The sequence below is a fragment of the Taudactylus pleione genome, unplaced genomic scaffold (assembly GCF_031769625.1).
Source record: "Taudactylus pleione unplaced genomic scaffold, aTauple2 ptg000115l, whole genome shotgun sequence".
In the NCBI taxonomy this organism is placed as follows: domain Eukaryota; kingdom Metazoa; phylum Chordata; class Amphibia; order Anura; family Myobatrachidae; genus Taudactylus; species Taudactylus pleione.
Window position 1 is genome coordinate 3,259,106 of NW_028284517.1, and position 27,617 is coordinate 3,286,722.

A 27,617-nucleotide genomic window follows, 5' to 3' on the forward strand; every position below is an offset into this window, starting at 1 on the left:
TTGGACAATAGGGCAGGAAGCATTCCCAACCCCCCCCTCACACACACTCCATCACCAGCCATCTTGATCATGTGCTCTCAGCAGACATTGATATATCTCTCATTGTATTTTAATATGTCTCTTTCTCTCTCTCTCTCTCTCTCTCTCTCTTTCTCATATTGCTCATTGTATTTTAATATGTCTCTTTCTCTCTCTCTCTCTCTCTCTCTCTCTCTTTCTCATATTGCTCATTGTATTTTGATCTTTAATAACCGTTTCATGTATTTTAACTGTACCTTATGACCTAATGTTTGTACAATTTATTTGCGCTCATTATTAGATCATAGCGTTGTAACATCTGTACTTTTACCTGAATAATAATCTTTAGCGCTTCGGACCGCTATTCAACTGTCTCGGTATTCATTAATGGTATAATCAAAATAGCGACATCTTGTGGTTTTAGAAGGTATAGGCAGGGTTTTGTCTTAGAGGTTCTAGGCAGGTGAATCTTAGAGGTTTATAGGAAGGAATATATTAAAAGGTTTATTTACGAATTTAACAGTGGGGGCTCGCATCGGTTTATCACACTATCTGATACACGATAACAATCGGTCAGTCCTCTCTCAGCAAAAGGGTGGAGGCGCCTTTTGAGAGACGCATTAGTCTCTCATTACCACAGTGTTGCTGAGAGCGTACTGCCGGTTAATGTGTAGAGGAAGCGCTGATCAGAATTCAGGGACAAAAGAGGAAAAAAAAGTTACTTTTCTCTGTTGATAGAACCTTACGTTTAGAGGGGTGCCGCAGTATTGAGTATGCGGCTGAGATGCATTTTTGTGTACGCAGTTAAAAAGTCATTATACGCTTGTGTGGTAGTCGCATAATTGTGTATGCGGCCGGTCGCACAATAAGCACTTCCGGTTCTGCTGCCACATGTTTGAACAAAGCCATTGAGGTTTACATTTTTTTTCTATCTACCAATATCTGGGTTAAACGTTTATTTTCAGCGCAGAGAAAAAAGTGTGTAACAGTGAGTATGTGTTGGACAGTTAAGGGTATCGTATGATCCTTAAGGGCTAGGTGCAAGGGTTAGCCTAGCCGCTCGGTAAGCAGCTTACCGTTCAGTACACAGAGCAGGTGTATGGTTTGTTATTTTTGTTAGGGACCGGCTCTCAGTGTGACTGCAGTGTTCAATAATATTTGAGCATTGTAGTTGAGCCGCACTAGGTGTGATTGTGAGCTGAGAGATAATAGGTGAGTGAAAGCATCTAGAAATAACTTTCATAGGTGAGTGAAAGCATCTAGAAATAACTTTCATAGGTGAGTGAAAGCATCTAGAAATAACTTTCATAGGTGAGTGAAAGCATCTAGAAATAACTTTCATAGGTGAGTGAAAGCATCTAAAAATAACTTTCATAGGTGAATGGACGCATCTAGAAATTTCTTCCACAGGTTTGCTGCTGTTGAAAGCGCCGCTCTGGTCGGCACAACATATTATGCATACTAAGTACGGTACTTATGCAATAAGGTATTGTGATATATGGTTTAATATGATGAAAATGAGTGTTAGAACTTTTCCCAGAATTGGTGGTTTTGATAAAAATGTGTTAGACAATGTCCAGGATCACATCAGTATGGTGCGATCCCGAGAGAAAAAGATTAAGTATTTTGAATGTTTAGAAAAAATATGGCAGCATGAAGGGGATGCGTGGCTTAACAATGTGCAAATGACGCAAACTAGCGTCGTGAGCACATTACCAGAGAATAAACCCGCAGCGCTGAATTGCAATGCGTGCGAGCTGCAAAATAGCGTGCACGTGCGGCACAGTAGCATTGTGGAAGGTAGTACAGATGGTTCACGTGCACCACCACCGTCATATGCGGATGGGGGTGTAGGTACAGTCAATGTGAAAACCCATAAAAATGTAAGAGACCCAGAGTAAGGTAGCTTAACTATTGTTTACTTTCTCCCTCCTATACCCCAACTACCAGTGCCCTCTTGCTTCCATATAAGGGAGAGGTACACTGCACATAGACACGAAAGCCTCAGGGTCCCAGGGACTAACCCAGTAATTGTTTGTCAAAGCTTTCTAGAACTGTTTAAAATCTTTTCAGCCCATATGTTTAAATGATATTAAACTGTTGTGCCTTATCTCTCATATACAGGACGCAAGGCTGCCAAAGACATACGACAGCCATACCCGGCTAAGGTTAAATATTTGAAGTACTGCCCTACTCAGGGGACAAAGACACAATAGAACCGTAGACATTTATAACAGAATTTTTTTATTGCAGGAATTTTTGTATCAATACAGTATCCTTAGAATTAGTGATAGAAGGGATACTCATTTCACAAGTAATATCTTTTACAACATGTGTAAGGTGATAGGTACTAGTATCAAGATCATCCCAGACCACCTGTCCCGTTGAGATACTGTTTGCCAGGTAGCCTCATGTGAAAATATTATGAGGTTACTGTGCAGGTTCTCATGACAATGTGTAAGAACAACAGGAATTGAAGTGTTATTTACTAACATGCCTGAAGCAAACTGTAATGATGTTAAACCTGGAGAAAAATTCATTTGATCTAATATTTTCTTGTGTTCAGATTGCCTGATTGATCGGGGGATAGAACCATATCCGACGTGTTAACTAAATTCTACATCCTCTAAGATATCCGACTAAGATACCAGAGTCCACTCCACCAAATACAGGGAGGATTAATCTACCGTGGGAGATGCAAGGCGGAGACGAGGCCGATAGCATGGACCTGTCGATCGCGAGCTTGTGCCGGGAAGATTAAAAGGTGACTGTGAGCTATCTGAGCTAAAGAAATTGCAGATCAGTGTTGTAGCAATGGACCAGTCCGCTGTGTTCATTTTTGCATTCTTTTTCAGAGTTTTCACCATCCTGGGTTGCTCGGGGATTCCTGGTTTCGGTGATAGGGGACTGATACAGACAATGGGAGCTGATGTCGGCATTGATGCAGAGGAGTCGAAAGGAGGAGTGCTATACCAAACCAGTGGAGTGCCGGTCCAATATGTAGTGTATAATAATGTAGCCTGAGTTTGAGTGGTCATGCATGGATATAACGTTTATGTTGTTTTAAGTCATCTTAGGTAATGCAGTCCCAACCCCTTCCAAGGCTCTCCTTATAGGATAGGTGCATCCCAACATCTTTCCCATGATCCCTTAAGGATCCGCGGTGTGCGTATAAGGACAGTTTCATGTCCCTCCCGGAGACGCATTATCTGAATGGTTCAAATGACCATACCGTGTCATGCCATAATAACATTGAACGGTATATTCTCATGCATGGCTAAACAGATTCAGAACAGGTTGTGATAGCGCTTGATTGGCTATCAAAGGGTGGACTGTCAAAACCGGATAATTGGCGAAGACAGAATCTGTTTGCAATTGGAATCTGCGCAATGCTGTCTTGTAAAGGGCCAAGACTCCATCTCAGAAATAAAATCTCACAGCACTATTTTGTAAACAAAAGGTACATAGTCAGCCTTCCACAAACACAGGCAGACTAAACAGGGAGGCTCCGACAGCACAGCTGGAAGCCTCCTTCCTGTATGAGAATTAAATTCACTGTATAAACACATTTTGCAATTTGCAGCTTAAGAACATCAGAAAAATACATGTGTGCTTGTGTATGTGTGTATGTATATATATATATATATATATATATATATATATATATGTGTGTGTGTGTATATGTGGCCCATTTATAATATCACACAGACTTATATTTGAAAAGTAGCAAAATTCCCTGCAACTCATACACACAATGTTAAACAGAATACAGTCAGTTTTTTTTAGTGATCCTTCCCAAAATCATACTGGCATGGCCACACACACACATAGATGCCCTTCCAGCTTAGTGCTGCTCGCTGAGTGCCCCGCCGACCCTCAGATGCACAACGCAATTCAGTGGTGTTTTCCCCGCATACATACATTTAAAAGCAATGATCCCGTAACGCAAAAAGGATAATTAAGAAACGAATGTTTTCTGTAACTATGGCTTAGTAAATGACAATTGAACTGTGTGTGGAACCATACTGATCGACTCTGCTTCTACAGCATTCTGGTGACATCAATATGAAGATCAGAACATGCGGCTATGAAATATGAATGTTAGAGAGAATATCTATTTGAAATGTTGTTTTCCATAGCAGCTTAGATTTGCATGTTGGGGGATACAAAAGGAGGTTGGAGACCTTTTGTATCCATTTGGAATTGTCCAATAAATGCCCTGTAACAGATTTCTAACCTTACCAAAAGACAATAACATGGTGTAGGCCTATTTACATTTTTGTCCAAAGGACTGGTTATTCCAGTCTAATCAATAGAGCTAGCTAGCTGAGAGTAGAAACAGTAGTCTCAGGTAACCAAAAGGATACTCCCTTTCTGATGACCTCACAGGTAAAAGGGGGCGGGAACATAGCATGCACACCCTGAGAACACACACAGCTTAGCAGAGGCACTTGCAGATTTTAGAAGGAAGAGAGAGGTACACTCCCTGACCAGACAACGGAAGAATGGGTCTCAGTTCCTCTGGGTTGTTATAGCTGAGTATAAAATGTGCAATATTTAGCCTATTTGGGTGTCTGTAGCTATGTTAGGTGTTAATCTGTTATTAGCTTAGCATGGTGTGTGGTTTGTAGTTTTAAGGATATTCATGAGTCTGTGTTAGCATACAGTGGATGATATGTTATCTAATCTGTACTCTTCATCTACACTGTAGGGTACAATAGTCTGTTGTTAGCATGCAGGAAAGGGATTGATTGTGGAATTGTTGTGATATTTGTGAATGATTGATGCTGGTTGATTGAGATCCTCTGATGTGTTTTGTGTTGGGGCCTGCCATGTGTTCTGTGTTGGGGCCTGCCATGTGTTCTGTGTTGGGGCCCTGCCATGTGTTCGGTGTTGGGGCCCTGCCATGTGTTCTGTGTTGGGGCCTTGCCATGTGTTCTGTGTTTGCCTTCCCATTTGTGAATGATTGATGCTGGTTGGAGAGATGAGCTTTGTGTGTGCTGTATACTCATGAATGTGATCATAGGGTGGTGTCAGTGTTGTATCGTGGAGGTTGAATTGATGGCAGCTTTGAATGGTCGTGGGTGGTTGCCGTGTGGTGTTGTGTGAGTCAGATGGGTATGTTGTCTGCGGTTTGTTGGAGATGGCTTGCCTCCATGTGGGGTGAACAAGGGAAATGGTGATTCTGCCCAGTTGTGGTGTTGTGTGGGTCAGATAGGTATATTGTCTTTGTTGTGGTTGTGGTCATTGATGGATGATTTGCGGAGTTGCAGCTTGGTGCAGGATGGAGTTTGCCTAGGGATCATGAGGCTTGCAAACAAAGGAAAAACATGTGCTTCAGCCCTTCCCCCTCCCCACGGTCTAGTGACTACTGGATGAGGTCTGTAGTAGGATGGTATTGTTGTATATTGGAATATTAAATGGTGCAGTGTTTGCCTGATGTGTTGGCATATGATATTCAGCTTGCATATTTAACTAACTATGGCATTATGGGAGATTTCAATGAGGTAGCTTCATAATGGAGTTTGTTTGTAGACCATGCGGTTTGGACAATAGGGCAGGAAGCATTCCCAACCCCCCCCCCCTCACACACACTCCATCACCAGCCATCTTGAACATGTGCTCTCAGCAGACATTGATATATCTCTCATTGTATTTTAATATGTCTCTTTCTCTCTCTCTCTCTCTCTTTCTCGTATTGCTCATTGTATTTTGATCTTTAATAACCGTTTCATGTATTTTAACTGTACCTTATGACCTAATGTTTGTACAATTTATTTGCGCTCATTATTAGATCATAGCGTTGTAACATCTGTACTTTTACCTGAATAATAATCTTTAGTGCTTCGGACCGCTATTCAACTGTCTCGGTATTTCATTAATGGTATAATCAAAATAGCGACATCTTGTGGTTTTAGAAGGTATAGGCAGGGTTTTGTCTTAGAGGTTCTAGGCAGGTGAATCTTAGAGGTTTATAGGAAGGAATATATTAAAAGGTTTATTTACGAATTTAACAACACACACATACGCTGACCTATACTCAACATCTATAATAGGACATTTAGTGGATCAGGAGCGCACACCCCCTTGTTAAATACACTCATTTACATTACACACACCAAATTCTTTTTAAATATACTGTATTTTCACTTTTTAGTGCCTTGCTATTATGTATACAAATTATTCAAACTTATGTTTTATGTATTGTTTAGTGCACCACTATGGATATTTCCCCCCTTTTTTTATTCACCTACTTGATTTAAGTCTGTGGTAGCATCCCCATTTTCCTGAGTTGAGAGAGAATGATATCTGTGGGGTTTATTCTAACTAAATATTAGGGCATACATGGTGTCTGGTGCAACTGGAAAATGAGAAACCGAAAGATTGCATAAGAAAAGAGGTGTTTTAAACCTCTAGGATGGGGGCAGGCATGTATGCAAATGACTTGTGGGAGTTAGCCTATGGCAAGCAGGGGCGGGTTTGTAACAGGAACATTATATAGTGGGATAAAAGTGTGGGCCAAAGCCTCTTTGTTCCAGATTCCTCCAGGACAGGGAAGTGCATTTTGTCAGTTGTCATTTTCCTTAATAAAACTCTCTTAGTGCTTCTCCTTCTTCTCTCCTCCTTTTCCTTATTGTATTTAGTCATTCTTTTCATTTACTTAATTTCATTGCTTTTACTTTTCCTTTCTGTCCTCAATCTGTGTCTTTTCTGATTTCTTGTTCTGCTGGTGGTGGGTGTAGCTATGTCCTGCCTAGTAATGAGCCTCCCCAGACCCTGGTCCCTGGCTCCACAGTGCCCCCATGTTATTAGGGGCTGCAGGTGTGGTTCCCCTATTGATAGTTCTATCCCCCCTCAGGCTGCTGCAGCTTTGTGGAAGGTGTGCCAGTGCGGGGGAGGGGTGCTTCCCTTCAGTCCTTAATGTCCCTGGTCAATATCATCTTTGTGGCTGCAGTGGCCAGCACCATAGGCAAATGCAGGAGGGGTTTATGAGTGCCTTGCTTGAACCCCCCCCCCTCAGCCCACACCATGAGGACTACAATAGAAATAGCATATAATACTAAAGTTGCGTGTTTTTTAGGATCCCCTCATTGTCACAAATGAAATAACTAGCACTACAGTCCCTGTTGATCTTTTAAATGTGTCAGCCAGTAGAAAAAGTTAAAAAGCCAGTAATGAATATTGTTGTGCACCAACTAGGAGATCTGGAAAACATGCACTGTTCGGGGTGCACTGATATGGACCACCTATTGGATCAATTATTAATACTGGATAATACACCATCCAGTACATAAGGGGACCAATCTGTGCATCTATGTCCAGGACAGTGCATGGTTTCTTTTTCTGCCCTCCCCCAGATTCCCTTGCTCATATGATCTGTAAAGGAGCCTGCACATGAAATAAAAAGATTCAGCTCAGACATGATGGCCCTACTTCTACATATAATTGCTTACTGTGTTTGCTGGTCCTGTATATGCCAGAATTATTTCATTCAGTACATTCGTATGATGTATTTTATAGCTGGTCTAAGTGCCCTCTTAATCGTAGAAAACAGTTGCAGCAAACAGTGTCAGTATTATGCTGGGCATTGAGGTATCATTGGGGGAATAGAATGCTTTAGTGACAGTAAGGGGTAATGGCTTTAACACTGCTTTATTTATGTATAGCACCTTAGATCTAGCTTTTATCTCCTTTGAATCATTATTATCAGTCAATAGAGGAGATTGTATTATATACTGTATTCTGAGCGTTTAACTTACAAAATAGACAGAATACATGTGCTACAGTGAATTTCTACAGGGTGCACAGCTTATTATTGCAATCACTGCCCCAAGCAGCTGTCACCGGGAAGCTCCATTCTCAGCTATGCTCCTACTTCCACAAATATACATTGCTGGAGGTCACGCAGCCTTCGCGTCCTGCCTATGAGGGGTACAACGCGAGCAAAGCAGCTAGTACAGTTCATCAGGGCTAACAGCAGGCGTCTGGGGGAAAATGCTTCGCCTTTAATAATTCCACCTGTACGCAGGGACGAAAATGTCGTTTTCGTCACCTCTGCTTGCGATGTGGTGGAAACCACCCAGTTGCCAAGTGTTTCAAGATGGGTGCCCAGCAGCAGCCTGCACAGCCAGCAAAAGGCACAAGTGCTAAGTAAAGCTCCATCCCCTGTCCGTGTCACAGCGATAGCAAAATGGTTGAGTTGGTACCCGGTTCTGCAGGATGCAGAATTTTCGTTAAAAGGCTTCAGTTTTGGTTTTCGTTTACCTATTTGCAGGGATGTCGACACATATTCGCCTAGAAATTTGAAGTCTGCCTTTGAATTGCCTCACATTCTTAAGGAAAAAGTGGCTGGCGAGGTTAGCGTCAGGCGCATTGCAGGGCCTTTTGCAGAACCCCCATTAGTGATCTTGTGAATTCCCCTGGTGGGAGTGGTTCCCAAGAAAATTCCAGGAAAATACAGGCTCATGCAACATCTGTCTTATCTGCCAGGCTCGTCAGTAAATTATGCCATACCAGTTGAGGTTTCCTCGGTGGTGTACCAGTCTTTTGACAATGCTTTGGACGTCATTAGGTGTTATGGTCCGGGCGCACTGATGGCTAAGATAGATGTTGAGTCAGCTTTTCGTCTACTTCCTTTGCACCCAGAGTCATTCCAGTTTATGGGTTTTTAGCTTGGACAATGGATATTGCATAGACAAATGCTTGCCTATGGGGTGTTCTGTGTCTTGTGCGTTTTTCGAGCATTGTAGCACCTTCCTACACTGGTGTGCGGAATTTATTTATTTACTTTTTGCGGTAGTCATGGGATAGCCCACTATCTCGATGACTTTCTGTGTGTCGGCCCTTCCGGTTCAGGCAGATGCAGTTATCTTTTGTTTTCTTTACGAGCGCTGTTTTTTCATTTGGAGTTCCCGTTGCTGCGGACAAAACGGAGGGCCCTTCCCCTTGCTTGTCATTCCTGGGTATCGAGATCTGTACCTCGGCGGGTTCTTGTCGCATTCCTCTCGATAAGCCTGTCAAGTTGCGCAATGCCATATCGGAATGCACGGCTTCCAGTAGAATTACCCTGCGGCAGGCGCAATCACTCCTGGGCCTGTAAAGTAATTCCAATGGGCAGAGTTTTTTCACGTAAATTGGAAAGGGCCACGGCTGGTGTCACTAACCGAGACATTTGCTACGTTTATACTCGGAGATTAAGCAGGACCTCTCTGTCTGGGTCTTGTTTCTTCGGGATTTTAATGGCGTTCGGTTGTGGATGTCTCCAGCCGCTGACAATTTGCAGCTGCAGCTGTTCACCGACGCAGCAGGCACCACGGGGTTCGGATGTTACCTTGATGGCTCCTGGTGCGTTGGCCGTTGGGTGGAAGAATGGGTGGGAAAGGGTTTGACTAAGGACTTACTCCTTCTCAAACTCTTTCCCATAATGGTTTCCTTGGAAATCTGGGGGGAATGGTTACGCAATCGCAGCATCATTATCAGGTGTGACAACCTGGGCGTGGTCCATGCAATACAATCAGCAACATGTGGCTTCCCTGCTGGTTTTGCGCTTGCTAGCGCAGCTGTGCTCACATGTTTGCGCTGTAACATCATGTTTAAGGCAAGACACATTCCTGGGGTGGAGAATGAGATAGATGATGCGTTATCACGTTTCCATTGGGCTAGGTCCCGATCTGTGGCCCCTGGTGCTGACGTTGTGCTTTGCCCCTCTTATGTTTGGCAGGTGATCGAGCCGGCATGGAGGGCTTAGCAGAACAGTCTCTAGCACCCTCCACGTTGCGAGCATATCGGCAGGCATGGAATGAATGGGAAGATTATTCCCATAGCAGCAAACAGGCAGGTAAGAGTCAGCATCGTTCGATGCTTTCTTTTATTTGGAGTCTCCGTTTGGCTGGCAGATCCAGGGCTTCTGTTGCGCGCTCTTTGGGGGGCATTGCATTTTATTGTAAATTAAAGGGCCAACCTGACTTTACTAAAAGTTTTCTGATTGTGAAGGCTTTAAAGGGTTGGGCACGGGTCTCCCGGCCAGTAGCTGACTGTAGGAGACCTGTGGACGCTCATCTGCTTCCGGCAGTATTAGGGGCGGTTCTCGGAGTGGCTCTTACTGCGTATGAGGCGGTCCTGATTCAAGTGGTGTTTTCGGAGGCTTTTCACGGCACCTTGAGGGTATCGGAGCTGGTGGCATCATCCAAATGGGTTGATGCCGCCATGCTCCTCTCGGATATCCTGGTCAGTGAGAGGTCTGTTCTCTGTAGGATTCGGCGGTCGAAGACCGACCAGACTGGTAGGGGTAGGTGGATCTCGTTGGGTCCATCTAGGGACGAACAGATCTGCCCCGTGGCACTAGCTATGCGGTATGAGTTATTGCGGCCAGATGTTCCTGGTTCATGACTCATGCATATGGACAGGACTCCGCTTACCAAATACCAGTTTGGTTGGCTTTTGAAGAGGTGTGTATCAGTTTTAGGCCTCCCACCTCAAGATTTTGGTACTCACTCGTTTCTGATCGGAGCCGCAACTTCAGCGGCAGCTGCGGGTTTCTTGGCATCAGAAATTAAGGCCCTAGGACGTTGGAAATCGGATAGTTATAAAGGTTACATTCGACCTAGGCGTGAAGGCCCTTTGTTTAAAGTCATTTCACAGTCTGTTCCGGTTACGTTTATATTTTATGCTTGCCTGGTTTTTGTCTTGTCTCATGTACTGTCCTGTCTTGTCTGTTACCCCTGTCCGTCCTACTCGGGATTAGCTACTCGCCATTGCTGGCAATGGGAGTCTTGAGGGATTTTACAATTTTTACCTGATCTGACGGATTCAATTCGGCTATTCTCAATCATTTAATTAGGCCATAGTCCATCCCTCAGCAGATTTTTATTTTACCTCTTGCCGAGTTCACCTGTTTTTTCCCAATTCCCCCCCCCACCCATTCTTCCCCTTTGTGTCTTCTGTTTGTCTCAGCCACTTTAAATAGTAAAGTCGGCGACCAAAAGAAAATTTTTCTTTTTGGCAGATACTCACTTATGTTCTATCAGATCCCACTAATACACCATAAAATTTTATTGTTTTATGACAATTACTAATTTTTTATTTACTGCTTTCCTCCACCTTTAGGATTGCTCTTTGACACGCAGGACATTTGGGTTATAGGCCACTCATATATTTTCTGGGCTGCTAGGTTTGAGTTCAGATCAAGCTCCAATTTTTGAATATTCAGCTAGGGTCCGTTGGATAGGTTCCAGAGGTATGAGATGGCATTCCTTTTGTCCTAAACTGTTAGAGTATGCAAGGCTTTTTGGTAGGCCACATATTTTGGTGGCTTATTTAGGAGGCAACGACTTAGGGCAGAGGTCCACTGTAGAATTACGAGTTGATATTGTCAACAATTTGGCGAGGGTGCTATCGGCCTGGCCCTTGTGTAAATTAATTTGGTCTTCCATTGTACCTCAACAGGTCTGGCGTGGGGTTAGGAGTTTTCCTGCTAATGATGAAGCTAGGAAGAAACTTAATTTCGCAGTTGCCAAATTTGTGATGGCCAATTATGGCCGTGTCATTTACCATAAGAACATTCAATTTCGATTTAGTTATATGGATAGACCTGATGGAGTTCATTTAACAGAGGAGGGTTTGTCATTGTTTATTGGGGATCTTTTTGAGGAGTTGGCGTTATTGGGGTAGTACTTGGTATGGTGGCTGGCGGTGCGGCGGTTCTGTAAACAGAACCTTGCTGTGGCGGGAAAGAACGGCAGGTCGCCAGTCCGGGTGCAATTATGATTTAAGGGCGTTCCCTTCGTTGACTGGTAGTTGGCTGTACCAACCTAACGTGGGGCAGTATCACCACCTAAACGGGTGGGAAGTCAAGATGGGGGTGAGCGTTACCTTTTGTTGATGATATGAGTTACATGGTTATGTGTATGCACTCTGGGCGATCTACGCCTGCTATGCCTTTTGTTGTTTGTGTGTGGGCATAGCAGATCTGGCTGATTTCTGGCCGTCCTTTCTTTGCCACCATACATCCTTAAATAAATAATAATTATTATTGCTCCAATAAATCGCCATCAAGTTATCTGCCAAATCCACGTCTCAGTGTCTTTATTTTATGTTAGTATGATAAGTGGTTTGCACACATGACAACACCTCATCCGATATAAGGTTTAAAGAGTTATGGTAAGAACTTACCTTTGTTATCTCTATTTTTACCAAGTCCATAGGGTTCCACAGGATACCTTGGGGTATAGGCAGGGGCATCTTAAGAGAGGAGGGGGCCCATGTGCACTCACCGTGCGGGGCCCCCTCCTCTCTTTCTGGTGGCTGGCAGCCGACTGACACGGCTGGCCAGCCACCAGAGCCTTAATACACTCCGGGCACTAGAGTGTGCCCGGAGTTTACTGCGCATGTGCAGAGCGTAGGAAAATGGTCGCAGTGGCCATTTTCAAGGTGTTCTGAGCAGCGCTGACACCCGACGTAGGACCACAGACAGGTAAGTTTAAAAAAAAAATCTGTGCAGGGTGTGCGGTGCGGGGCCCCCCGGGGGTCCATGTGCCCCGCACACACTGCACCCATTGTAGATACGCCACTGGGTATAGGCGATGGCTCTGCTGTCGGGCATCACACAGTTAATCTTTTAGTCCCAGGCAGTGGTATAACTAAGGTATTTGGAGCCCAGGGCAAATTTGAAAAGGGAGCCCCCCCCGATGTGCGCGCACCAAAGGCGCGCGTGACAAAAATATGGGTGTGGTCACTTAAAAATGGGGCGTGTCAAATGACACACCCCTTTATTTTCAATCTGAACATTCCTATGCATATGCACCTTAACCCCAGTAGTACCCCTTATACAGTACCCCCAGTATGCAGTTGTGGTCCCTCTTATGCAGGCCCATAGTAGTGCCCCTTATACAGTATCCCCAGTAGAGGTCCCCCTTATACAGCCCCCTATTAGTTCCCCTTACTCAGTACCCCCAGTAGTGGCCCCCCCAAATGCAGTGCCCCACGTAGTATTCCCCCTTATGCAGTGCCCCCAGTAGCAGTCCCAACAATGCAGTGTGCCCAGTAGCGGTATCCCCTTATGCAGTGCCCTTTATATGGTGCCCCCAGTAGTAGTCCCCCCCTATGCAGTGCCCTTTATATAGTGCCCCCAGCAGTAGTCCCCCCTCATGCAGTTTTCCCAGTAGTGGTCCCCTTATGCAGGCACCCTGTAGTGATCCCCCCTATCCAGTGCCCCCTGTAGTGGCTCTTCCTATTATTGCCTCCAGTAGTGGTCCCCTGAGTGCAGTGCCTCTAGTAGTAGGCCCCTTTTATAATGTCCCCAGTGGTAGTTCCCCCCCAAGTAGTAGTCCCCAGTAGAGTAGCCACCCCCAGTAGAGGTCCTCCCAATGGCGCCCCCAATAGTAGCCACCCCTCCCCCAGTAGAGGTCCCCCCAGTAGTAGCCACCCCCCTCCCCTGTTGTGCAGATAGGTTAAAAAAAAAAAAATATATATATATATAAAAAAATACTTACCTGAATCTCTGCTCCTGCTCGCAACGCCGCTCCCGCCCGGGCTGGCGCGCTCAGCATTATGGGACAGACGTCATGACGTCAGTCCCATTACCCACTGCAGGAGCCGGACGCGCTGGTGGCGATGCGTGTGTTATGCACAGCCTAAGCCCGCCTCCTAGCACTATTGGGCAAGAGCTCAGGTGGAGGGAACGGGCTCAGGTGTGAAGCACAGGACCGGCGCTGGAAGCCTAGTGCCCTTTCTCTGTAAATGTGTAGCGCTGACCGCACTCATTGCGGTCGGTGCTACACTGGCTAACTAGGTTGGGCGGGCTGGTACCGTGGCCGGCGGCGCCCCCCCGCACCGCTGGTCCAATGGCGCCCAGGGCACACACCCCGCTCGCCCTTCCCTAGTTACGCCACTGGTCCCAGGATGCACTAGGACCTCCTCTCCTATACCCCGCCCCCAGGCCAAGGCACCTTCAGTTACGTACCAAGCCATAGGCCGGAGGAGGAGAAAACAGAGAGAAGGAAGACTGGACCATGCAAGATTCACACTCTCACAGAGAAGGAGATGGAAAACTAGTGACCAGAACCAAGTCCATCTGAAGCACAGGTGCGAAAGGGTGGTAGTCCTGTGGAACCCTATGGACTTTGTAGAAATAGAGATAACAAAGGAATGTTCTTACCATAACTCTAATTTTCTACTGCAGGGTCCATAGAGTATCCACAGGATACCTTGGGGATGTCCCAAAGCAGTACCTTCAAGGGTGGGGACGCTCTTGTGCAGAAAGGAGAATCCGTCGCCCGAAGGAAGCATCCTGAGAAGCAAAAGGTATCAAAAGCATAATACCATACAAAGGTATGGACAGAAAACCACCTGGCCACCTTTCAAAGCTGAACAGCCAAGGTGCCAAGGCGAACTGCCCATGAGGGACCCACAGACTGAGTAGAATGAGCAGTAAGAGGGTGGCATTGGAATGCCCTCATAAGTGTAAGCCTCAAAGATCACCACGCGAATCCACCCTGCCAACGACTGTTTGTTGGCAGGCCATCCATTCTTATGGAAACTGTAGAGGACAAACAAGGAATCCGACTTCCGAATGGAACTGGTATGAGCCACGTAAATATGGAGAGCACGTACCACATGCAATGAGGCCTCACCTGCTGAAAGGTCTGGTGAGTTAAAGGCCGATACTATAATTTCCTCATTAATGTGGAAACCAGACACCACCATAGGAAGAAAACCAGGGCGAGTCCTAAGAACCGCCCTGTTCCTGTGAACAATTATAAAGGCAGGGCGACAAGAAAGAGCCCCCAAATCTGACACCCTTCTAGCTGAAGTAATAGCTAGAAGAAATACAGTCTTAGCTGTAAGCCATTTGAAGTCTACTGAGCCCAGGAGTACAAATGGAGGTCCTTGGAGAGCCCTAAGGACCACAGCCAAATCCCAAGAAGCCACTGGAGGGACAAAGGGAGGCTGAGGGCCTGATTCAGAGCCGGACACTATTTGCGCTCGCTTGGTCAGAAAAAGGGGCCAGCTATTTAAATTGAGCGCTCGCTCTTTGCCGTCTGTTGACGCCTCAATGTCTGAGCGAGCGAACGAAACATGCGCTCGCTATTTTGGAAAGATGCCCCCTGGCCGCTCGCATCCTACATCATCTCCGCTATTTATTAGATTAATCGAGTACATCGAAAGGCATCTGAACTGCTTGCAGTGCTTGTGATAGGTTTATCCTAGCGAGTATCCGAGTTCTGCGCATGGTGTTAACCACATAGTTGGAGAACCCCTTAGCCCATAGGAGGGATGTCTCAAAAGCCACGCCATCGAAGACAGACGACCCAGATCCGAGTAAAAGTAAGGACCCTGAGACAACAGGTCCGAACGTTGAGACAACAGCAACGAAGTGTCGATGGACAGACTCCGCAGAGTACCAGTAACGGCCATGCTGGAGCCACCAGCAGGATCGTACCCCCTTCTTGCTTGAACTTTTGAAGCACACAAGGAAGAAGGGATAACGGAGGAAACTGGTACACAAACTAGAAACAAACTGGAAGATCCACAGAACCGAAAGTGTGTCTACCAGGAGAAACTCTGCATCTCTTTTTCTGGACCCGTACACAAGCAGCTGGTGGCTGTGTCTGGAGGCCATGTGGTCTATATCTGAAAGGCCCCATTTGTCCCCTAGGAGCTGAAATACCTCCCGCTGAGGAGACCATTCCCAGTTGAGGACTCCTGAACACAGCCGAGATGGCCGGGAGATTGCCGTCCGTCCAAGTCAGAATGTAAGATACCTCTTTAAGGGCCATCTGACTTCCTGTTCCTCCCTTGACAGTTTAAGTAAGCCACTATAGTGGCGTTATTTGACTGAATTTGCACTGGTTGTCTGTGCAGAATAAGTCTTGCATGTTGTAGTGCTTTGAACACTGCCCGAAGTTCCAAGATATTCATCAGAAGGGCCAATTCCACTGACGCCCACCATCCCTAAAAAAACATGTGGACCCGTCACAGCCCCCCAGCCCCGAAGACTGGCACCCGTCGTGAGAAGGACCCAGTCCGGGATACCTTGATGAGATGAGACATCTGTAATCACCAAGTTAGAGACAGGCGCCCCACTGGAGAAAGCACCATCGTTTGTGACTTTATCCGATGGGACAATCCATCCCACCTGGAGAGAGTCAACCTCTGCAGAGGTCTGGAGTGAAACTGGGCATAATCCACCATGTCAAATGTTGACACCATGGACCCCAGTAATGGATACTCGGCGACCTTGAAGACAAATGCGTACCCTTGTCTGCAACGCCGAGAGCTTCGCCTCTGTTAAGAAGATTCTCTGCTGTTGAGAGTCCAACAGTGCACCCAGATGGATCTTCCTCTGGGATGGAATAAGTGAAGACTCCTTCCAATCCATCCGCCAGCCGAGGGTCTGCAACACCGATATTGTCAGTTGCAGATGGCTGCAAAGTAATTCTGGAGATCCTGCTAACAGTAGGAGGTCGTCCAGATAGGGAAGCAGGCGAACCCCCTGAAACTTCAGGAGGGCTGCCATGACCACTCTTACCTTAGTAAATACCCATGGGGCCGTAGAGAGACCAAAGGGTAGACCTGAAACTGGTAATGGTGATCCAGTGCAGCAAATCTAAGGAAACATTGATGAGATGTTGCAATAGGGACATGCAGGTAGGTATCCTGGTTGCCCAGAGACACCACAATGTCTCCAAGTTCCATAGCTAATACAATGGAATGCAGAGTTTCCATCCTGAACCGAGGTACCCTATTGTAATCTGTTTAGGAACTTGAGGTTGAGGCTAGGATGGTATGCACCGCACGTTTTTCTGTACCAGAAAGAGGTGGGAATAATAACCCATCCCTCTTTGGGGTGATGGGACAGGCACTATGACCCCTGCCAGGAGCATAGAACGCACCACCTACTGGATTTCCAGGGCCCTTTCTTAAACTGAAGGAAGGCCTGTGGTGAAAAATTGATGGGGAGGCCTTCTCGGGAGGACAGGGCATATCCATGGGAGACCACTTCCTTTAACCAAGTGAGAAGGACCCAGTCCATCTGCAGTGGTTTGACACCAGCCCTGGGCAAATAATAGAAGTTGGTTACCACCTTGGGGCTCCCCAAAGGGAGGCCTGACCCGCCAGGCTGAGGGTTTATCCGGACATCTACCACTCCAAGTCTGTTTCTTGGACTACGCAGCCTTCTTGGCCCCAGAGGGTCTCGGAAAGCACTGCACCTTAGGATTACCCTGGGGACGATAGAATCAAAAAGACGAGCTCCCAAATCAGGATGGAGTAGGAGCTCAAGGCAGGCATGCAAAATTAGCTGTCGCCAGTGTATCCACAATTTTGACTAAATCAGGGCCAAACAGAACCTGAGCATTATAAGGTAAGCATTCCAATCCCTTCTTGGATTCCGCATCTGCTCTCCAAGAACATACCACAAGGAGCGGCGAGCGGATACCGCTGCTGCAGAAATCCTTGAAGTAAGAATCCAAAGCTGCCTCATTAATGTACACAGCTGAATTCAAGCGTGTCACATGAGAATCCACCTAAGAGGGAGACTCCCATTTAGTGAAATAGTTGTCTGCAAAGGGGTATGCATAAGCCAGGTGCCTTAGTGGTTCAATCATTTCATTAAAATAAGTGTACGTAGGTATAGCCGTGGGAAGGCCATTGTCCATGATGAGCATTACCATTCAGACTCAACTCCCTTGGGAAGGGGCTCAGAATCAGATAAATCCAGGAGTTCACCCTCATCAGACTACATGCCATCATTATACTTGAGTGATGGGGGGGTAACAACGGTCTGTTAGCAGGCCTAAACGGAGGTTCCAGTAACCCACCCATCAGGTTCTGAACCGTTGTGGACAAAGTGTTAACCCAGACAGGTTCTGCGGTGGGAAGCGCCTGTGGAGGGGGACATTATGCCACCATTATGCCAGTGGTGGAACGCAGGAGGTCCAGACAACTGATCCACTAAGGCATTTAGAGCATGTGTAGGCAAGCCCATGGAGGCTCCTGTGACATTTCAGGCACAGTAGGGGTACAGGAAAGGGCATAATATAGCTGTACATAAACCCTCCTGACATACATCCCCTTCTCCTCTACCTACTTTACATCTGGAGCAGGCAAGTTGGCGAGGAGCACTATTTAGCATTGAATCTTCGCTCCCAGACAGGATAAATAATGTGACCCACCACACAGTGAGAACTTCTGACTATGAGTCAATTCCCACCCTGACAGTACAGTAATGAGAGGGCTGAAGGGAGGAAAGATAAAGGGATAGCAAAAAAGGCTGACAGAAGAAATCAGACACAGCGCTAGCATAAGTCACCAACTATGCAGAAAAAATAACCTGCACAATAGCACTATAATTGACTACAAGACCTAGGGGGTCATTCAGACCCACTTCCAAGTGGCAGTACGCTCGCAAGTGGGTCGATGTTCCCCACTGAGCATACGCACGACGGAGGGAGCTCCGTCGTGCGCATGCGCGAGACCAGGGGAGCGATGGGCTTTACATCGCTCCGGGTCTTGCACCAAAGGGGGCGTGCTGTCGATGTTGATTGACAGCATGCCCCCTTTGGTGGGTGTGCTGGGGGCGTGGTGGCCAGACGGAGGCGTTCCCATGGGAACACCTACCGTCTGATAGAGCCAAAATCACTCCAGGGCTTGTGGCAGGGAGACCCTACCGCAGGGTCTCCATCGCAAGTCTGATGGTCGCGATGGTCAAGACCATCGCGACCATCTTTTTGGCCACTCGCATATGCTGTGGGTGGTCACCCACAGCTATACGAGCGGCCAGGAGGCCGCTCCATTTTCATGAAGGAGGGCCCTGATTCAGAGCGAGCGCTCTGGTCAGAGCGTTCGGCTCTGAATCAGGCCCCTAATGTCTAGTAGGAATAGTGCTGCGTACTCTGACCTTACTACTGGAGGAGAGGTATGCAGGGGGGAACCAGGCACCGCTGTGTGAAACCAGCATTGTAGCTCAAAAAAGATGGCCGCCAGAGAGCACAGTGTGGGCGGGCCTGGGTGAGGAACGCTGGAACAGCCCGCTGAATCACTGAGGAAAAAGCATCGCTATGTGCATCGGGGGAGGCACCGCCTGTTCTATTCAGCAAAGCGCGCTCCCCTGGCATGCCTTTAACTCCCAGGATGCTGGAGCGCAACTCTGAGGTGATCCAGCCCCATATTCCAGCGGTTCAGTGGTAGCGCAGGCTCTTGCCTGGCTCCACAAGCAGCCGTCCCCAGGGAGCCCCCAGCCCTGGGGACAAAAGGTGGACTGTGCTTCAGCGGGGGCCTACTGCAGATGCCCGCTGCTTACCTCAATGTCCCCCATGAAGATCCGGCCACAGTCCAAGAACCCCAGGGGTTCCCGCTAGCTGGGGTGGTCAGTGCCGGTGGGGTGTCGGAGTGGCAGCATGGACGTCCACTGGACTGTCCGTGCTGACCACTCTTGAAGATCTTCATGGGCTGTATCAGCAGCTCCTCTGTGCAGTGACCCGACTCCGGCTGGGCACCTACGAAACTGAAGGTGGGGTATAGGAGAGGATGCCCCAGTGCATCCTGGGACTAAAAGATTAACTGTGTGGTGCCTGAGGGCGGGGTATAGGAGAGGAGGCCCCAGTGCATCCAGGGACTAAAAGATTAAAAAAGCTTAAGTACTGTTTTTGTTTGGGTGTAACGCGAGCTGCGACTCTGCGTATTTTGTGTCTCCGTTGGCCACGATCATGTTAAACATAAGTTTCCTCTGTCCTTGCAGACGCAGTGATGTATTTCCAGCCTCCCAGCGACCACAACACTGAGGGAGGCAATTCCCAGCCTGTAGTGACCCTCTCTGGGATGCTGGATGGCCTAGGAAGCATAAGAACAGAATCTTGGCCAGTCCACAGTGTGCAAAGCGCGGGGGAGTTTCTGCAGGTGCCCCCGGTCATTTTTGAGGAAAGAAGACTCCTAAGCTATGAGGACAAGGAGGACATTGGGAAGAACTACAGAGAGAGGAAGTGCAGAGTAAAGGTGAGGATACCAAAGATGGAGAGACGAAGGCATTGCCACCACTCCCGTTGTTACTGAACTACAAGTTTCAGCATCCTTTGCCAGAGAGTTATACTTCATACAGGAATAGCAGTCATCACTGTCAGTGGCACTTACCCATACCCTATATTGGGTGCAGGGGATGCGTCTGAAATTGGCATCTACTGTGCATTCACACAACTCATAACAGAACGCAACACAGCAAACCCATGAAACATCCACAAAATGCGCATCCATATTGTTGCAATCCATTTACTATCCGTACTCAAAATGGCGTACCCCTATGAATAGTGCGTATATTCGCATAGATGCATGTGCAACCCGCAACGCCTGCACAGTCTGCAAAAAATCACTAGATGCGGCCGCCTACGAACCTGTGCATGGTTCAGGATCAGGCCCTTAGTGTCAGGCTTAGGGAACCTGGCGACAGAACGGTTAGAGCAGTGCCGTTTGGTGCACACTGGCAATGCTGCCATGGATGCTCATTCCCTGCCTTCTACACGGGAAGGGGAAACAGTAGAGCTGGTGGAACAGTTCCGGAGACAGGGGCTGCAGCAGTATTACAAGATCCTGAGACTGTGCCAGACCTATGAGGTTCCTCTCACTGAGAAACTGCTGGAACGAGGTGAGGAACCAAATTTATCATCTGTGCTCTAGAGACATTCATCTTGAATTGGGGATATTCCTGGTGCCAGGGTCCGATTCAGCTTTAGACAATTAGGCTGAGAGGTGCCTAAATAGGGGAAGCAGCATCTGATTGTAGCTGAGGGGAGGATGAAATGTATACAGTAGGGACACTATATTCTGTAATATAACTGGGAAAGCTATATAATGTACTACGTAAATAGGGGAATCACTTTTTTTATTTTAGTCAATCAAATACTAAAATATTATAGTATCCATGCAAACATATCTAGCACTCAATGTACTGAAATAATTAAATTGAGACAAATATAACTTTAACAGTCCATTTAACTATGAATTAAAGACAGACTTTTCATATTTGCAAATTAATTTGAAAGTGCACCAGTATACATGGTCATCTGTATGATATAGCAGTGATTCCCAACCTCGGTCCTCAAGGAACACTAACAGTCCTGGTTTTGGTGATATCCATGCTAAAGCACAGATGGTTTAATCAAAATAAGGTACTAATTAAGGGCCTGATTCAGAGCCGCTCGAAAGCGGCCGCTCGTTCGCTCCGAGCAATGTTCACACATCTGCGCATGCGTATGGGTCGTAATGCGCATGCGCCAACCAGTCATTGCGGTTGGAAATAGTGCGCTCTCAAAACAGCGAGGGCCTGCTAATTTGAGTGACAGAATGAGACATTTGTGGGTGGTAAAAGGGGAAGGTGCTTGAAAACGGGGAGTGGAGATCCGAACGCAGGCGTGCCAAAATGTCAAAACGGGCGTTTAATAGGTGTGCATAATTAACAAAGCAGCGTCATCGACCACGTCACTTGGTTGTCTTTTAGCCTGAACTGCTCGCAGTGATTGTGGGAAGTAAAACATACCACAAGCACTGCGAGCAGTTCAGACGCCTTTCGATGTACTCGATTAATCTAATAAATAGCGGAGATGACGTATGATGCAAACGGCCAGGGGGCGTCTTTACAAAATAACGAGCACATGTTTTGTTCACCCGCTCAGACATAGAGGCGTCATCAGACCGCAAAGAGCGAGCGATTTAAATAGCCGGCCCCTTTTTCTGAACGACCGTTTGCAAATAGCGTCCGGCTCTGAATCAGGCCCTAAGTTCTTTGTGCTCAAGTATGGCTATCCTTAAAACCTGGACTGTTAGTGTGCCTTGAGGACCGTGGTAGGGAACCCCTGTGTTATAGGGTAACACGGTAATCCAGTCACCACCCATTACATAACAGCATGTGCTATCATGAGCAAATAAATTACTTTTACAAACTGCAATAGGTCCCAGCAGCCCTAGGGGCCCCTGTATGCTGCGCAGGTTCTGGGCTGGTTATTTCATTACCCCCTCATTGCAGTCACTGGAACACAAGTACAAACCACTCAGTGGACATAGGAATGTTTCTAGATCAGATTTTCAAAATTAGAAACTCTTCTGTATCTACTAATCAGATCTCACTGGTGGTGAGCGTGGAACTATTCTAATCAGACCTCACTGGAGGTGAGCGTGGAATGATACTAATCAGACCTCACTGGAGGTGAGCATGGAACCATATTAATCAGTCCTTACTGGAGGTGACCATGGAACCAAACTAATCAGACCTCACTGGAGGTGAGTGTGGAATCATACTAATCAGACCTCACTGGAGGTGACCATGGAACCAAATTAATCAGACCTCACTGGAGGTGAGCGTGGAACCATTCTAATTAGACCTCACTTGTGGTGAGTGTGGAACCATACTAATCAGACCTCATTGGTGGTGAGAGTGGAACCATACTAATCAAACCTCACTGGAGGTGAGCGTGGAACCATACTAACCAGACCTCACTGGAGGTGAGTGTGGAACCATACTAATCAGACCTCACTGGAGGTGAGTGTGGAACCATACTAATCAGACCTCACTGGAGGTGAGTGTGGAATCATACTAATCAGACCTCATTGGAGGTGAGCGTGGGACCATACAATTGTGTCTGCATGGTAAGATGTAGGTAATACTGTAACACAGCCTGTAAATCTCTCCATATTGTCTGTGCCTCTATAAACAGCATTATTATATCCCGGGGACAAACTGATCACCTGCGGACCAGGGCACTAGCTGCCGCTTCGCCAGCCCGGAATAGTAACCATGTCCAAGGATAAATTCAAGGGAAAGAGCGGTGCATCAGGGAGTGATGCCCAGGAGAGCGGGACAGTGCCACTTTGACAGCCAGGAACAGCAATGAGGCCCAAGGATAGGTCCATGAGAAAGAGCAGTGTATCAGCGAATGATCCCCAGGGGACAGAGAAGGTGCACACGGAGAGATCTCCTGGGAGCAGGTGAGTTGCCATACTGTGTCAGGTCATGCTGGCACTATGCTCTTTGGCAAAGGGGACACATAGACATAATGTATAAATGGCGCAAACAATCTATACCTCTTCCCACTATAATATCTTTTAAATAGACATTTTTGGGTGCTATAGTAAGATTTTGTAAGGGCCCCATGGGCAACCCAATGGTGAAATGCCCCCACAAATATACGTCATGCTAAAATTTCACATGACCAGGTGACCCCCATCCATATGTAGGCCACAAAGCACCTTCACCCCCTGCTATTATATGGAGACAAATACCCTCGGTGAAAAATATTCAGAAACATTCTGTATATGTACGTGCCTTAAGCATAGCACAGGAGTATGGCAATGTTTCAATTAAAGTTTCAACAACAGTATGACATTTGGGGAACATGTCCAGCCAACACGAGAGTCCCACCCTGACTTTCCAGAAATCAGAAAACCACCTAACAAGTCTACAGTTAGTGGAGATAGCTCTGTTGTCCCATAAGGGATGAACCAATATTTGATCCAAGTCATTAGTGTGGAAGGGGAACCCTAGCTGGGGCACGGGTTGAAGCCGTGTTCAAAATCACGGGTTGGAGCCATGTTGGAGCCCGGGCTTATGTCTGAAAGGGGTATAACAAACTTTTTATCTCTTTTTCCCCTGGAATAGACAGAAGCTCTTTCACCTGCCAAGTCACCATTGCTGTTCTTCTGCAGCTTGTAGACAATATCATCACTGACCTCTTCCGATCTACCAATGAGCTTAGTAGGGTAACCCAGGAAAACCCTTTCTGACCGCAGCGTACCTGGCTTAGACCCGGGAAAAGCCCTGGTCATGACCACGGCCGCGGACCTGGGTCACATAACCCAGGTTGAACTATTCACACTGACACACGACCTGTTTTTTTTCCCCGAGTCCTTGCCTCGGTGTGAGAGGGATATTAGTTGTAGCTTTACGTTTAAGAAAGTTATACCACTCTCAGACATACTTTGCCTAAGCTTAAACAGGGCTATGCGTTACTGTTAGTTCGCCAAATAAAACATGGGAATTCCCGGGTGAGCAAACCCATAGCCCCAGATGTAAGTAAAATTGGCGAGACCTGGAGTGGCCGTTATAAGTTAGAGAACACAATCATCTATCAAATTGATTTGACCCAAATAAGATTGGGGGAGATTGTTTGTCATTTCTTGAATGGAAGTTTTGCTTCAGGGTTTTATGTTACTTGTATCCTTCTTATTCAATACTACCTCCATTCTGTTTTGTATTTCCTAGCGATGGCCCGTATCCTCCGGAACCCTACGTCAAATGGGTCAGGACTAAAGTGAGGGGCAAGAAAAGAGTGAGGAAAGAAACTCTGAGATGTTGGACGACGTATGAGCAGTTTCAGGAAATTATTGGGTGAGTTGTGGGAGGACAAAGGGGTTCGGAGTCCTGGTACAAAGACTGATCCGTACATGTCATTCAGCACGGCCACTGGCCAGAATACACCTGCCCTCCATATATAGCGACACTTTTACCAAGACAAATCTAGTGCACGATTCCCAAGCACATTCAAAAAGGGAACCAAACACCCCTCGGGGTCCCTTCAGTTGCTGCTGGAAACAGAGGTACCATGGTGGTGTTATATCTCCCAACTGCCCACAGAGGGCGTACTTGCCTACTTTCAGCTCCCTCCTTCCGGGAGGGAGTTGTCAGGCTTCCACAGCGGGGAGGGGTATCACATCTGAAAGGGGGCGTGATGCGTGGATGATACTCTATTGGGGGTGGAGCATAGGGACGTGACCGCAATCGCGTAAACATGGCCCCCACCCCGTCTTCACAGTGCCAAAATTGATGGGGGCAGGGCCACAATGACACGATTCAGCTCATCGCGTCATCAGGGCCCAGGGGGGGGAGGGGTTGGCGGCCGCCGGGAGACTTTCCTGCCTTTCCGGGGGGCCGGGAGCGGCACCAGATTTTCAGGAAGCTTCTGGCTGAATCGGGATGGTAGGCAAGTCTGACATAGGGACTTTCCCCTCAAATCGTGACAGTACTTTTTTACTTTTCATATAGACCCCACGCATGGGGGTGATGGTGCAGTTCACCATCTTCTATAACATATTAAAAAAATATATATTTTTTTCAGATTGTTCAGTTTTGATTGGATTACAATAAGAAACTGAATACAAGTTTGAAAATAATTTATTGACTATAAATAGCATGAAGTGAGCCTATTGGTTACATCACCGACAGCTTCTAGTTATGTTCTACTAAATGCAATCCTTCCCTATAACCCCGAGCTATGTATGTGCGGAAGAAAGAGGCCCCGCCCATCTCCAACATGACCTTGGCGGTATCTTTACTAAAAAACGTTCTCAAAACATCTCAATATGTGGAATATATAATACTATTATCCCCCTTTATTCTTTATTATTTTTAGAAACCTGAAGCGGCGGTCCTTACATCGGATGACAATGTGTTTTGGCCAGGACACCTTGCGGAGAAGCTTCACACCTATCTGCTGAAAGCTGCTGAGAGAGGCTCGAACCCGTCACTGACTAGGAACCAAATCAATCACAGAGGCTAAAGGGGGGTATCCACTTAGCGACATACAAACGACAGCACGATTGCGACATTGCAATCGTGCTGTCGTTTGTATAGCTAGTGATGTGCCTAGACTGAAAGTTCACTCGTTCAGTCCCGGCACATCCCTCATCCCTGCACATGCAGAACCTGATGAGATCGTCAGGTTGACCTGCATGTACGGGCGATGTCGGATGTTGGAAGCGACCTGCGGGCACACGCATCGCGGGCCACTTCCGTCCAAAACATCCCCGATGCATGCGCGATTTACAAGCGATTGCACGATAACGACATCATTATCGTGCAATCACTTGCTTAAATCGCTTAGTGGATCCCCCCCATAAGACCTCTCTGAAATGTCTGTGTTGTCTAAATGTAATAAAATCAGAAGTTACATTTGTTATTTTCGTCACTGTTTATGGTGCGGGAGGTGGAGGGCCTACGAAATCTAAGGTGATGTAGGGTATTAGTTATTAAATAACGAATGTAATGAGTTAATTGAATGACGGAGACGGCACATAACCCAGGGCGCCCTCTGGCTTTGATTGGTTGCTATAGGTTATAGCACATTTTCTACCCACTTATCTATGCGTCAGATTTCATAAACGCCCCTCAGTATGTGTAATAGCAACTGCCGCAAGGAATATCTAATCACATGTACCGGTTATGATTATGAAGCTATTATATGTGGCACTACCTCAGCTTTATGTGTAGTTTGAGGCGATTACAGTTATACAGTTATGGTGTGATTTATAGAAGCCCATCATCTTCATACACATCCGATTCCACCTCTCTAGTGACGTGACAAAGAAAATGAAAAGACAGGGCTTATTATTCCCCAACGCGTCCTTGCACATGGTAATGATGAACTCTAATACGCTGAGCCTGTGAGCTACGCATTTGGCGAGTTATCTCCTTAGAACTAGGGGAGCTTTTTATGCAGGGTTTCAGTCTCTAGCTTATAAATGCCCATAAAACATTTGTAATTAGGTTTCCTGGGTAACTATGAACTGTATAAATTGGAAGACAACATTGACCATCTCAGCATTAGACAATATTTTTACGAATGCACTAACCTGGCCTGAATTAAATAAAAACACTGTCATCCAGTAATTAAATGCAGTCCCAGTTATTATAAATGGGAAATATACAGGACAGATGGGAATAGGGTCTCACAAGTGACTCGGGTCATTCGGGAAAAGGTATCTATAGTGCTAATGAGAACATGGCACAGTGTGACCCAGGGAAAGCATCGTATTGCTGTGTGCGGTCAGGGAGGAGAGTCTTTCTCCTTTGATGGGAAATAAGCAGCTGCCACACTGGAAATCCCTTCTTTTTTCTGGATCAACACTTTTATGGAGCGTACACACTAGATGATATGCTCCCTGAGCGATGTCTAGTGTATCCCCGGCAGGGTGTGCTCAATGTCGTTCATGATATTGAGCACACCCGCTGAACGATATCTTTAACAATATCGTTCAGCGCCGGGCTCTTTCCCCCATTCTCCAACATGCAGCAACATGACGACATCGTTAGGTTGGCCTGCATGTTTACTCGATGAACGATAATGACGAATGACCTGCGGGAACGCGCATCGTCGTTATCGTTCATCATTTTGGTGTTAAAAATGGACGATAAAGTGGACGACTGAACGATACGTTATCGTTCAGTCGTCCACTTTAATCGCCCAGTGTGTACGCACCTTTACACTAAAGGTTCCCAAAATCCAAAATCCGCCATTACACTCCAGGTTTTAAGGCAGAGATGCTGACATTCTGGCTACCCCTTCCGGGAGGGGGCAGCCAGATCAGCAAAATCGGGGGGAGTCGCCGGCTGCTGTGGGTGGAGCGGGGGCGTGGCCATGTGCTCACATCATTTTGCCCCTGCTACACAATGCCAATAATCCCGGCACTGTAAAGCAGGGGGCGGGGCCAAAATGACGTGATTCGGCGTGAATCGCGACACAGGCCCCCACCAGGGATTTTCATGTAATTGCAGGGGGGGTGGCAGGAGGGGTCAGCAGCTTGCGGGAGGCTTGCCTGCCTTCCTGGGAGGCCGGGAGGCA

The 27,617-nt window shown here is 46.8% G+C and overlaps 1 protein-coding gene and 1 pseudogene across 1 annotated transcript in view; one reads left to right on the forward strand and one right to left on the reverse strand.

The window, feature by feature from the left end:
* LOC148524881 (E3 ubiquitin-protein ligase PHF7-like) overlaps nt 1–19,464 on the reverse strand; it is a 40,078-nt gene extending 20,614 nt beyond the window's left edge. The window contains exons 1-3 of the mRNA XM_088471587.1: nt 19,319–19,464; nt 16,918–17,240; nt 16,547–16,715 (exon numbers count right to left, since the gene is read on the reverse strand). Coding sequence (XP_088327713.1) covers nt 16,547–16,715; nt 16,918–17,240; nt 19,319–19,464 — 638 coding nt within the window. The remainder of the gene's footprint in view (nt 1–16,546; nt 16,716–16,917; nt 17,241–19,318) is intronic.
* The window catches only part of LOC148524879 (EF-hand calcium-binding domain-containing protein 12-like), a 194,505-nt pseudogene extending 168,949 nt beyond the window's left edge, over nt 1–25,556 (forward strand).
* The last annotated feature ends 2,061 nt before the right edge of the window (nt 25,557–27,617 follow it).